General features: G+C 29.5%; 1 protein-coding gene and 1 long non-coding RNA gene across 2 annotated transcripts; one reads left to right on the top strand and one right to left on the bottom strand.

Annotated features, from left to right (window-relative positions):
• Nucleotides 1-8,902: 8,902 nt before the first annotated feature.
• Nucleotides 8,903-10,094, bottom strand: LOC121116576 (lactosylceramide 4-alpha-galactosyltransferase). The gene is made up of 2 exons (XM_040710842.2): nt 9,669-10,094; nt 8,903-9,607 (listed from the first exon to the last, which is right to left on the bottom strand). The coding sequence occupies exons 1-2, from the start codon at nt 9,970-9,972 to the stop codon at nt 9,204-9,206; spliced, it is 708 nt and encodes a 235-aa protein (XP_040566776.2). The 5' UTR covers nt 9,973-10,094; the 3' UTR covers nt 8,903-9,203.
• A 1,009-nt stretch (nt 10,095-11,103) lies between these two features.
• Nucleotides 11,104-13,042, top strand: LOC121117001 (uncharacterized). The gene is made up of 2 exons (XR_005864016.2): nt 11,104-11,220; nt 11,479-13,042. It is a non-coding gene; the product is annotated as an uncharacterized lncRNA (long non-coding RNA).
• The last annotated feature ends 201 nt before the right edge of the window (nt 13,043-13,243 follow it).

Genomic DNA, 13,243 nt, shown 5'->3' with positions numbered 1-13,243 from the left:
TGTAACCCAATGTTATTGCTAGTAGAGCATAAATATTATAATTGTTGTTAGAATAACATTAGGTACGTCGTTACCTTTAATCTATCTTGTAACCTCTCATAAAAAAAGGCCCAAAATCAGTTTATAATTTGCCACTTCTTCCAACAATGGAATTATTCTTCAATAATAGTTGATAATTGTTCACAGCTTAATACGAACTAATTCGTATACAACTAAACAATGTTAACATCACTGATTAAGGAATAAGAAACTTTGCCGGCTGACAAGTAAATAAAGTGTCAATTTTTGTGTTTGAGTGTGAGCTAAGGCCGTGTGAAATAACTACTCGATGCAACTAATTATAATAAATAAAATATACATTCGTTATATGTAGGTTAAGGTGTTTCATATTTTTCATTTTGTTGAAATGTCCGGGACGCCGGGTCAAAATTCGTTCCTATCGATAAAAAAAAATAGACAAAGTTTCAGCGAAATTAAGAAATATTTAGAAGTAGCTGAACGGCCTCAAAGTTTTGAAAATAACCATTTTTTTCGAAAAAAGTGCTTTCTTTCCTTAATTATCATAAAAATGGTTTAAGATGCAGCTTTATATATTTTATAACTTTTTAAAGATGACACAATTTATTATCGGATATATTTTTTGTTTATATGGCTAAAAATATTTTTCATGTGAATTATAATAAAAAATATTTGAACAGAAAAATAATACATACAGAACGGATTCTGCAACAAGTTTAAATATTTTCTCTTTTTTTCCATACGAAATATTCAAATTTCATTACATGTTTACGTTTTGTTGAATGATTAGAGTTTTAGAGTGACAATTATTATTTTTATTTTTTCAATACCATTGGTAAAATGTATGTTCAGAGTTTGTCGAGAGAAAAAAATGAAACACAATTATCCTTGAAATTTATTTATTTTGCTTTGTGTGATATATATTTTATTAGCTTATAACTTTATTAACATAAGATAATTTATATATTTAAAATAATAGTTTCTACTCTATCAAGCATTATACTAAATAATATGTATAATATACTAAGATATCCTATATATGTACATTTTTTTTTTTTCCGAATCTTCATCTCTTCAACAACTTGTAAAAAGAATTGAAAATGCAATTCGTCAGTTGTTAACAAGCCACTGTATTCCTTTAAATAGTACCAGTCCTCGTACGGCTTGGTTATTGAAAAATTGAAGAGTATCAATTATTTCAAGGGATTTTTTATAACTATGGTTGCTTAGCTACAATTTTTGATCAACTTTTAAAAACTCTTATGGGAGTTTCAGCATCTCAATGATTTATTTTCATTGCCAATGCATGCCAAATAGATTTAAATTGTAAACAAAAGTACTCCAGAAGTGTATATCAGAAATTATGCTTCAGACATGGCGCTTTGATATTTAGGACATCTATGGAAGACCAATAAATGGGACAAGATTAACATCCGAAATTAAGGACCAATACAATTCAAAACAAAGAATCATGTTTTACAGAAGGAAAATAGTAAAAATGTAAAAAATTTACACACAACATGTTATATCTGTATTAGTTATCTCTTCAGCTATTTTGCATTGTAATTCATATTATAAATACCTTTTTTCTCGGAATAGCATTTATATATTTTAGAGTAAGCTATCATTTTTTTTTAAATAATAAAACATAAAAAGCTGTATTTTAAACTGTTTTCACTATAATCGAGAAAGAAGTAATTTTTTTGAAAAAATACGCAATTTTCAAAACTTTGAAGCCGTTTAGCTACCATTGAAAATTTCTAATTTCGCTCAAACTTTGCTGATTGTATTTTTTCATCAATAAGAACGGATTTTGACTCGGCGACCCCGACATTTCAATAAAATAAAAAATACCTTAATGTTGGTACTAGCGCAGGGATACCCGGTGGTGCTCGGGCCAAGGAGGGAGCGGTAAATCACATTAGCAATGGCCAATGTTATTGCTCCTTAAGTGCGGGCAATCATTATAATACATGTATTATCAATTATAATGAATTTAAAACAAAATAAAAATATTTTATAAACTTTAATTAACATACCAACATATATGCATGAAAAAATTTGTCTAAATGAAAAATGCATTTCTTCTTTTTGTCAAAAATGGAAAAATCAAAATTCGCGAAGAAAATAAACAAAAAAAAAATACACAAATTTTGCAAAAAATAATAATTAATAACACTTATTGTAAAGAGAAACACAAACCCACCAATATTTTTTTCGCGCAAAGAAGTTATGGAATATAATGTTCTCAAAAAAATAACCAATGATAACTGTTACACTTTTGCAAATATGGCAAAAATTATTTTATAAAATTCTCATTTATCAGAACATTTTACTTAAATGATAAATTATATTGAGCTGGATCCCTTCTATGTATAAAGGGATAATTTGATACAATTTACGATATCCACATAAATTACACTTTCTTTGCAATAGCTTCCATTATCTAATAATTACAAATTTATACCCTCCGAATAAGCCTTATAACCATTATGTTTTGCTAGATCTGTTCTGTGTATAAAATGGTAATTTAGTTTAATTTTTATAATATTAAAATCTAAAAAAAAAAACTATATACAAAATGCATCGTTTTTGTGACATTTCTTCTAAAAAATTGAAAATTGAAATTTGATAAAAAAAGGAGACAAAAAAGGAAAAAATATTTTGAAAAGGAAAGATATTTCAATAAAAAAACAATTTTTATGAGTCAAATATATATATGCAAACGAATCTCAAGGCAAATTTCTACAAACTTTATTGTATCTTTGAATCCAATATTTAATTGAAAGTTCATTTTTTGCTCCTAAAATAAAATAAAAAGAAATTCCAATTCCCGCTGATTTCTTTTTTTGCTCATAACTTTTTTTGATTTTGAATAAGTTTACAAAACGTAGTTATTCGTATAGCTGTTTTTTAAGATGGCAGTAATTTTTTGGTTTACCCCTTAACCCCCTATCTATGCCCATTGAGCTATAAAAAACCAGTCTTTGTGTTTAGGTAAAGCATTAGCCCCCTTATATTAGTCCCCAAAATCCATCATTTTTTTAACTAGGATTAAGTATTTAAGATACTTTAGGTATTTTTACATCCAAAAAATCCTTTTTATCTTTGTTATGTTCCTTTATAGTTCGAGTGCTCGAATCCGTTTCGGATCTCAAAACTTTTCGGATAATACAAGTTTATTTATACCGTACCCAGGTACTTCAGATACGGGTCCAAGAACCGTCCTATCTCTACTTACAGATAATATATTTATTTAGTTTGGTTGATATCCTATTGTTTGCCAATTAATGTGTTTCACTAAAAAAGAGATTGGGCCGTGTATTTTTTTTAGAATTAAGTATACATGTGTAATTGACTCAGATATAACCGATTATTTTCAACCTTAGTTAGTGAACTAAGATTTTCTGCATCCCAATTTTAATAAATAGATATTAATGCTAGAAAAAGCATTCATATTTTTTCGAAAAAATATTTAGAATAATTGCAATTTGTTTTTGCAAAAATATATTTTCTTGGAACTAATCTGAAATTCTACAATTCTTAGTCAAGGTTTGATTAATTTGTTCACATTTATGTTGTTTGTTTGCTTTGTCTATTTAAGGTATATGTATTGCTACAAATGTAATATCAGCTGTTATCTCATATATCACACTCAATCTCATCAACGTTATTGACTATATTTTTAGTACCATAAGTTCGTTTAAAGTAATTATTCTTTGATACAAGTTTTTATAAAAAATGATGTTGTTTGATATTTCAACAATAATAGTCACAAATTATATCTTTTTGATATCCAAATTTAATGTTGTTATGATTAATTAACGCAATTTTTAATAGTTTTTTTCCCTGTATATCAAGAAAATAAAATTTTCTTAATGTTTTGGCTAACGTTTGACCCAATTTCTTTAACTACGCCAAAAAAAAAAGGATGTCCAGTGTCCACTAACGGAGGACACACTCACACAAACTCCATTTTATATTTATACGGATTATTTATTTCAATAAAACAACACAAATTTCTTAAACATCAAGATTTTTAGGAATTACAGAGTACAGTATTATGTAAAAAGCGTTACTTTTAAATACCTCCAATTCATAAAAAAATGATAATAATGAGCGAAAGTACTTTCATATGACACAGTAATAAAGATTGAAGGTATGAATGTCGGTTTGAAATTTATGTACTTTACATGAACAAATTGGTTGAAAACTTTACGAAATAAGGGATAAACAAATGTTTTAACGTCCATTATTATTTATTTGATCCATTACACCTCAATCCGTGACTTTGAAGACTAACTTTAAATGACTTATTTTCCAGCCAATGGTACAATTAAACGAAGCAACGTATTGAAAAAAATAAACTGGCTGAAAGATTAAAAATTTATTTACATCAAGTATAATTGACATTAAATTGATTTCCCCCATTTAAGTAATGAACTCCAATGTTTCTATGGGAATCTCAAAACACTTCTAGACTTACGCACACGCCTCCACCAAGTTTTTTTCGCAACGTAAATTGTATTTTATAACCTACCTACTTAATTACAAAGAACCTTCATAACTCCAGAGTACTACACAGATGAAGATAAGTTTGGTGATGAGTTATGTTGGATCAATTTTTCGACTGATTTTCTAATCCGTCTCCCCACCCCCTTCGGTTTTTTTTATGGATCTGATCATTTTTAGCCCAAAGGACCGTTTTGTCGGTCCTTCAGTCCTATAAACCTGCATATCTTTATATCCTTTCCACTCCAAGCTAGAATTAAAGAATATAAACAGGATAAAAGTAATCAATGATAGCTCGAACGCATAATACTTTCCAGCCACACACCTCTAAAATTAAACTTCAGGTATCTCATCTCTTTGACAGATGTTATGAGAAAACTTTAATACCTGAAATGAAGTAATTAGTAGAAAGTAATCACTGGTCCGTCAAAATGTGAAATAACAAAGAGGATTTGTTGAGGACCGGGCTGTGTAGTTGGTTTTGTGCCCGACTCCGACTCCGGCTACAAAAAAATTCTTAACTTATGTAAATAAAACTTATTTATAATCTAAGACTTACGTTGAGTGTTCTTAAAGTTTTTTCCTAAATCTTTATAAATTATATAGGTATTATGTACAATTAATTTATGAAACTTGAAGGTTAACTCATTTATAAGTTTACATTACAAATTTCAAACGTGCTCTACATTCTCTACAATCACAATTTCCGAGCATCTCTAAAGTCTAAATTATTATGTCGTGCAGATCATAGCCACTAGCCATGCTAGTTCATTACTTTCTCTTGTGAATAGTCAATGTCATCGAAGTTCAGAGTTACGTTGGTGTGAAAGGTTGCGTGTATTTTTTTTCATCCGTTACGAGTACATAAATTATATTCAGTAACTTATGAATGTAATAACAATATTTTGATCCATTTCATTTGTTGTTCAACTTATTAAATATTTTATATTCCAAATATTTTCTTTACATATATTTATAACTAGTGCAATTATTTACTAAATATAACTTATAACTACCCATAGCTACAAATTAAATCTATATATTAGGTTAAGTAAAATTCATGCCTTTTTCGGTAGATGTCTTTGCAGAGCTATATCACATAATCAATACATTGCATCAAAAAAACCTTAAAGTATGCTTAAAGGTTAAGCCTACACTATAAAAAAGTTAATGGATAATTTTATCTTTGGTGAAGCCAGTTGTGTGTTACAGTGTTCCAAAATGGGAGTAAAAAAAGAGAAAATTTGATACATTATTCAGTATCATTACAACCAAGGTGAAAAAGTGGAGCAGGTAGTCAAAAAATGTGTGCTGTTTATAGACCCAATACAGTACCGAATGCAACAGCAAAGCGGTGGTTCCAACGATTCCGTTCTGGAAATATGAACGTCGAAAATGTCGATAAAATAAAAGAAAATCGTGGAGTTGGACTGGCATGTGAACACTTATTCCATTGCCCACGAACTGAAGCTTGGCCTAAAAACTGTTTGGGACAGTCCAAACCGGATAATCCTAAATATGTTAATTTTATTGTCAAAATAAAGTGAAAAAATGCTCAGGACTTATTACTTCACCTATTAGATGAGCACACTAAATATAAATTGACTCTTTCGTACGGCCTTACCTCGTTAACCCAAAAATACCACATGTATGTCGATACCCTCTTCGGACTTGATACGTCAGGGCTATTACATAATTTATTCTTTGTCATAAATAAACAAAGTAATAAGTTGTACTTAAATATGGGATTTATGTAATAGCCCTAGGAAAAGGCATATGATACATCTGAATCAAGACCATTCTTGACATCAGCTGCGTGTTATATGACTTTGTGAAGAGAAAATAAATTACTGCTATAAAGAAGTGAACTTTCAACATTTAAAATAGCATTATAGTAGGAAAAATATTATAATTATATTTGGCAAAAAAAAAAAAAGAAGATATTTCCATAATTATTGGCTCAACTTTGTATATGTAAATCAAAAAGAATAAGTTCCTAAAATAGCAATAAGTATCAAAGATGCTGAAACCAGAGCTTGGGTGAAAAGGTTTTTTTTAAAATGTGATTTTAAATATCCCCCTAAAAATTTATTCAAAAAAAACATACTCTTATCCAATCAATTTCGTTCCTAGAACTAACAATCGTTAGAAAGTGATACTGGAACAAGCAAGCAAAACCTGTTATACTTCAAAAACTGTTGATAATATAACAAATTGGCTCATTTTTAGTGAGCTGACAGAATTTCATGACAATTTGTTCTTTAGTCTGTGAGTTATTTTGCTAATTGTAACGCTACTTTTGTTATTTCTAAATAATGGATCAAAAATATTTCGTGTTTTAATTTTACACTGTTTCTTGATGGAAAAAAAAATACCGTTCAATCACAGCAATGACTTCTAAAGTGTTAAGAGAATCCGCTCCATGAAGCAAATAAGAAATAAAATAATTATTTAAAACAGCCAAATTTGAACAAGAAAAAATTCCGTATTTTTTTATTTGTTAAGGCCAGAACTTTTCAGCTCATGTGTTATTAAATAAATAAAAATAGTAATAATATTTATATATATTTTAATCCTGTGGACGCCTTCTATCTTTCGCTTAAATATGAAATTTGCTTGTAAAAATATAAGACGTCGCTTATCTTTATCTTAGCCATTTGTCTCGGAAATTGGAGAATGGTTGCTAAAAATTAAATTAGGGTCCATTTTAACTTTGTTAGGAAAGATCCTCGTCTCATTATTCTCCGTTCAATAAAGATCAAAGGGTCTTTGATTCTTTGGCAAGTCTGTTTTTTTTTTTTTTTTTTTTTTTTTTTTTTTTTTTTTACATTATTAAGAAAAAATACTTGAATATTGTAAGATTAATATTTCAGAAATAGACATTCAAAAACCAATTACGATTATAAGATCCGGTTCTGCACACTATCTTTTGAAAGTGAGGGGGCTAACTGTAATTTAACTAAAACATTTTCTTATTCAATTGAATAATTGTAAATTTTCTAAAAAAAGATGCCTAGCCCCTGCCCCTGTTGAATGGGCCTTACTTTTTGTAAAATTATAAATACAGTAACATCAAGTTGAAACGAAATTTTAGTATGAATTTATGAGTAAATATGATTATGATTTTTTTTTTTTCAGATGTTACATATGATATTTATTCAGAATAGTTTACTTTAAAAAATTTCAAGAATACATATAATCTCTTGACATAAGTCATCATGAACAAAACTTTCTCAAAATTATAAATATAGAATAATCCATAATATAAAAATATAAAGGTAATCTATAAAAAGACGTAAGAAACTGACTATCTATGTAAAAGAATTGTAGTAAACTTCTCGACCCCTTAATTATTTGTTTAAATGTTTGGTTAGCACAAGTAAGTGTCTTTAAACTCCAGTAATTCAGTTTTCTTAGCAGTGATGATAAGAGTTATATTAAAAATATCAATTGATAATTAGTAGTGCAGGAAAACTCCTGACCAAGGTTAGCATATAAACGAATGATCTAAGATATGTGCAACAGCCTTTCTCCACAGTATAGTGTCCGACCGTTTCAAATTTGGAGTCTTAAATGTCGTTTAAATATTTTCATAATATAAAGTCCTCACCTTAAATGTTTACATAATTGTAAGTGATTAAATATGCTTCTTTATCAAAAAATCAATAAATATGGAAACTTCAGGGTCGTTGCTAAAATATTGTTGGATCATGCTCAAATTTTGTTGTGCCTATTTTTTTTATCAAACAACCTTTTGAGATATTAGGAGTACTTCTTTTCTAATAAAAAATCACAACAGGTTTAATTAATATAGATGTATATTTTGTAGTGTTGATTCGGTGTCCTTATTTAAGACTGAAAGCTGTAATCCCTTCAAGTTTAGTCTCGATTCGTTCCTTTCGGTCCTTTATATCAGCCCTAAAATCTATAAAAAGCCGGTTTTGATGAAATAACTCAAAGTGATTCCTTCTTTTTTTAATCAATTCTTGTACTGACAAATTGATTCCTGAGTCAATATACAATATATTACTATTTTCCTGGTGGTATAATTCATATTTATATTAGCGGAGTAATTAGGCGATAGCTAAAAGACAAATTTTGCTTTAATAATATAGAAGATGACTCCCTTAGAAATCATCAGTGTTACTCTCCGTTTTGCAAGAGTTCACTCTCACTATTATTTAATCAATTCATATGTCTTCTTGAGTACATATGAATACTTTAGTTTTTAGAGAGCTCATTAACAAAAACAAACTAAATTCATTTTAACATACCAGTGTTTATATTTCATTCAAATATTAGCCCATAATTTAAATGTATATAAATTATGGCATACTTTAGAGAGGAAAAACAAAAGAAAACAAAAAAACAGTTGTCTTTGTATACATGTACACACCTGGAATATTTCATTCATATTACTCGATTATCATTTATTATATCAAAATTATTTATATGATTTACATGATGGAATACAATGTAGAGTACACCCTACATAAACATTCGATGCTATATGTACACGCCTGCAATATGACATTAATGCGACTATATTGTTATTTCTAAGATCAAAATATACATCACTATATACACAAAAGTGAACCCGGTGACTAGTTTTTAAAAATTCAGACATTCATAGAGGCAGATCAACATTGCTTGATTAATTAGATTACCATCATTTATTTAAAGTACTTGACAATAAGGGAGCATTTTTCAAGAGCCAGGTCATGAATGGGCATTCCTGACTTTATACTTGATTTAGATGAAAATTTTCCCCAATAGTGTGCTATTAAACTATTATTAAGTCTCTTTCTTACAACGTCCCTTGAGCCGGTATCAAAATACAATTGCCAGGATGGATAATAAATTGAGAAAAATGCATTTGGAGGAAGGAGTTGAATATTGTGGCATTTGGCATCATTGATTGCCTTCATGGTTTTGGCTTTACAAAGTTTGATGAGATTGGATGTGACCATTACAGGTCCATTTTTGGCCCATATGCTTCCATCATAATTTTGGGAAATATCCTCCACAATCATTTTTAGAAGTTTGTGATGATGAGTGAAATGCAAGATACCATTCGCTGGAGTGAAGAAAAAAAAGAAATGATACGTACAGCTTAAGACATAAATTATCTGTCTTACCAACTAAAAATGACTCCATGTCTTCAACTCCAGCATAATTATAGTTGAGAGGCAATTCCTTGAGAACAATAATATCTGTGTCCAAATAAGTCCCTCCATAATTATATACAAACCAATATCGTAAAATATCACTCATATGGGCGTTATAGTAAAGGCTATTTTGAATTCTGTTTTTAAGCCAAAGATTCTCTATGACCGTTCCTTTAAAAACGTAGGTTAAATCAATACTAAGGAGTTGAATATTCAAATATTTTTCCATGAGCTCAACAACAGCTGCGCTTCTTTCATATATTTTATTAGTCATTAAAAAATAGATTTTTCGTTTTGGATGTAACTTAGCAGCACTCTCAAGGGCACATAACTCCTTTAATGTTAAGTGGGCTCTTCCAGATGTCTCCAAAAAGAAGAAACTCGTATCTTTTGGAATCTTTATGGGCGTCCTGGATGGACGAATTATACGCTTTACTCTTTTGGGAGATGTCAGTTAAGAGAATGAAGAAATTCTAGGCCTTGTTCTAAAAAAAACCTCTAACTAGAACATAAACAAAATATATTTGAAAAAGTTTCCTCAACCTTGATAAAATAATCTAAGTAGTTAGGTTTATAGAAACGTCTATTAATCACTCAAAAGAAATTGAAACGAAAGACAACGTGATCCTCCCTGAGTATAAAGAGCCCAAAGGTTCACATAAGGGCTGTTCAAGAAGAAGTACAACCTAAATTGAGTAACATACAAAAAAAGAGAAAGTCTGATTTCTGGAATAGGAAACATATCTTTATAATGCCTGAGTGCCCTGCAACTGGAAGTGACTGTTCTTCTTGTGGAAAAATGGGTCATTTTGCTATTTTTTGCAAGTATTCGATGTCGTCAGTCTCATTTAACTCATTTCAAGTTTGGAAAATAGAAGATGATCGGCCTTATGCGTACTCCTACGTCGATGATTATAAAATTAAAATTATATTGGATCTGCAAAAACAATTTTTGGAATTCATAGTCTAAAGAATGAATTTTATTTTCGTTAGCCATTATTACTTAATTCCCTAATAATGAACATCCTTTCCTAAATAGATTCAATTATATTCAAATGTGCTCATAAAAGATGGAGTATAACTTTGATCATTTGTTCCAGAGTTATGATAGTCAGTCCATGTTGGACTCAAAGTAGAATTTGGGATTGACATCGGAGTAATTTTAGCAAATGTCCTTTTTTCCTTCTTCTTTTGTCACAACTGATTCTAGCTGATCAAATGAAACGTCATTTGCATTATTCTTTCTCTCCTCAAATAAATTCTTCAAATTGTTAGGGTAACCATGTTGATTTTCAGTTTCTTTTTTTAACATGCCCATTCCAGACTGGATTTTATTATGTATATAACTATAAGCCTGACACAGTTAGAAGCACAATAAAAAAACTTATGCTATTTCCATTAAAACGGAAAATATGATTTCTCGACTGCCTTTGCACATGCTTTTGACTTAAGGAACCTTTTAATATCGGGATCAAAAAAAAGAAAACCCATTTTGGTTGTTGAAGCTGATTGGGCTCAGGATGTAAGTCGAAACTTCTACCAATTAAACTATCTTTATTTCTATTGACTTTATGTCTCAGAATCACAAAATGGCAACAAAAAAAGAAGTGATTCTGAATAATATTTTTTGAAGTAATTTTTTTCTCAAATTAGACGTTAGCAAATATAATTACCCCAACTAATAATTTACACATGATGACTATTAAATTGCCTAATATGATCACTTAGATCAATTATCTTATAGTATCAAATTTTATATTTGCCAATATATTTTTTCTAGGAGGCTCCAAGGAATGTAAAGCCATTAGATTGTTCTGTCAGTTTGTTCAAAGAGCTAAAGCTTGATGCTTTGATACATGGAGTCAATGCTGCTGGACTCTCCGCTTTTAACCAAGTAGAAATGGGGATGGCAAAATTAAGTCATAACTTATCTGGTATAATTCTTACCCATGGCACTTAGGGTCCTCATCTGAATGAATCTGGAAAAACTATCAACCCTGAACTGGAGGGAGAAAAAAAATTTCGCTGCATCTTAAGCTCTCTCTGAAGTCACTGTCATTGATAATTATTTAGTTGACTGTTTACCACTTTAAAAAGTCTCTAAATTTATTCCTGAGGAACCAAGTGCTAAGTGGTTTTCAATGCTTGTATTACAATCGCGTTATGCATTGCTAATAGTTAAATGCTTCGACAAAAATTGCTGTGAGCCTCTTCGGACCAATTGGAATCGTGTTTTCCCCTACAGATTTTTGCCGACTCCTTTAGTCTACAAGTATGGTACAAGTGGATTATAAATTGTGGAACCGCCGGTATATTTTCATAATTCGTCAAATTTCAATTTTTGTCTCTGCAAGAGCGTCTTTTAACCAAATTACATTCAAGGGGGGGAAAATGGAATCCCTAAAGCAATGTCTTTTGACTCTTACTGTCCTTCAATTAAGTTCAAATTAGAAAAATGTATTAGTTCAAAATGTAAATTATCTTAGCCTTCCCACACTCCAATGAAGTTTCACCTTAAATCTCATAATGAGAATAATGAAAAGGATACCAATTTTGCCCAAGAAAATAATTTACATGATGTATTGCCAATAGAAAAACATTTATCATCACCATTCGAAGATGCTTGATCATTGATATTTTTCTATTCTTTTCTATATTTTATCTCAGTTTATATATTTATTATACCAAAAGAAATATAAAAAAAGACTAGAGGAAAATAAATAAAGGAAGGCATCGTATAAAATATTTAAAAGGAACCAAATTTGAAATATAAGTCCTAATGAACATTTAATTACGCAATTTATGATTAAAATATTTTAAGCCATCTTTCAGTTTGATTAAAATAGAAATTCATTATCCATTGTATATATTTCCAATCAACTTGGGAATCTTGATTTTGATATTCTATCCTATATCTTATGAATGATTTTATGCATTCAAAGTTCTTAAAGGTTCGACAAATATTTAATGATAACTTAACAAAAGGAGAGGGGCTAACAAAAACTGAATTGTTTTGAGATGGGGGAGGCGTAAAAACGATGTTATAGGACATGGGAAGGGGTGAGGTTAAAAATGAAAAAAAATTGCCGACGTAATTTGTCGATGGCCCAAAATTTAAAATTTCTTTTTTTTCAAATGGTTTTGAGTGTTATGTTTAAATTCTATGAATATAACTTATCTATCATATTTATGTTCAGATAATCTTAAGTAATGCATATTTTAATCGAAAGCGTGTTTCTTTTTTTGTTCATTTAGTATTGTTGTGATTTGGTGCAAATTGATTTATTGAATCCTGAGTGAATCATTAATATTTTTGTATGTAAATATAGTTAATATTTATAGTACTCTCTTCTATTAAGAGTACTTAGTAGTAAGGGGCACTTTTCAAGAGCCAGGTCATGAATGTGCATTCCTGACTTGATTTTGGTATTTGCTGATAATTTGCACCAATAGTGTCCTATTAAACTATCCTTAAGTCGGTTTGTCAATTTTTGTCTTGAGTCAATATCAAAATGAATATGAATAATAAACAGGAAAAATACATT

The sequence above is a fragment of the Lepeophtheirus salmonis genome, chromosome 4 (assembly GCF_016086655.4).
Source record: "Lepeophtheirus salmonis chromosome 4, UVic_Lsal_1.4, whole genome shotgun sequence".
NCBI lineage: Eukaryota > Metazoa > Arthropoda > Copepoda > Siphonostomatoida > Caligidae > Lepeophtheirus > Lepeophtheirus salmonis.
The sequence above is the reverse complement of the archived record's forward strand: the minus strand, read 5'-3'. Positions and strand labels throughout refer to the sequence as shown.

Bases quoted from the DNA above. Each gene is read 5' to 3' on its own strand.
- LOC121116576 (XM_040710842.2), bottom strand. From the start codon at position 9,972: ATGACTAATAAAATATATGAAAGAAGCGCAGCTGTTGTTGAGCTCATG. The intron at 9,608-9,668 runs GTAAGACAGATA...TCTTCACTCCAG, and splicing joins CATGGAGTCATTTTTAGTTG to CGAATGGTATCTTGCATTTC.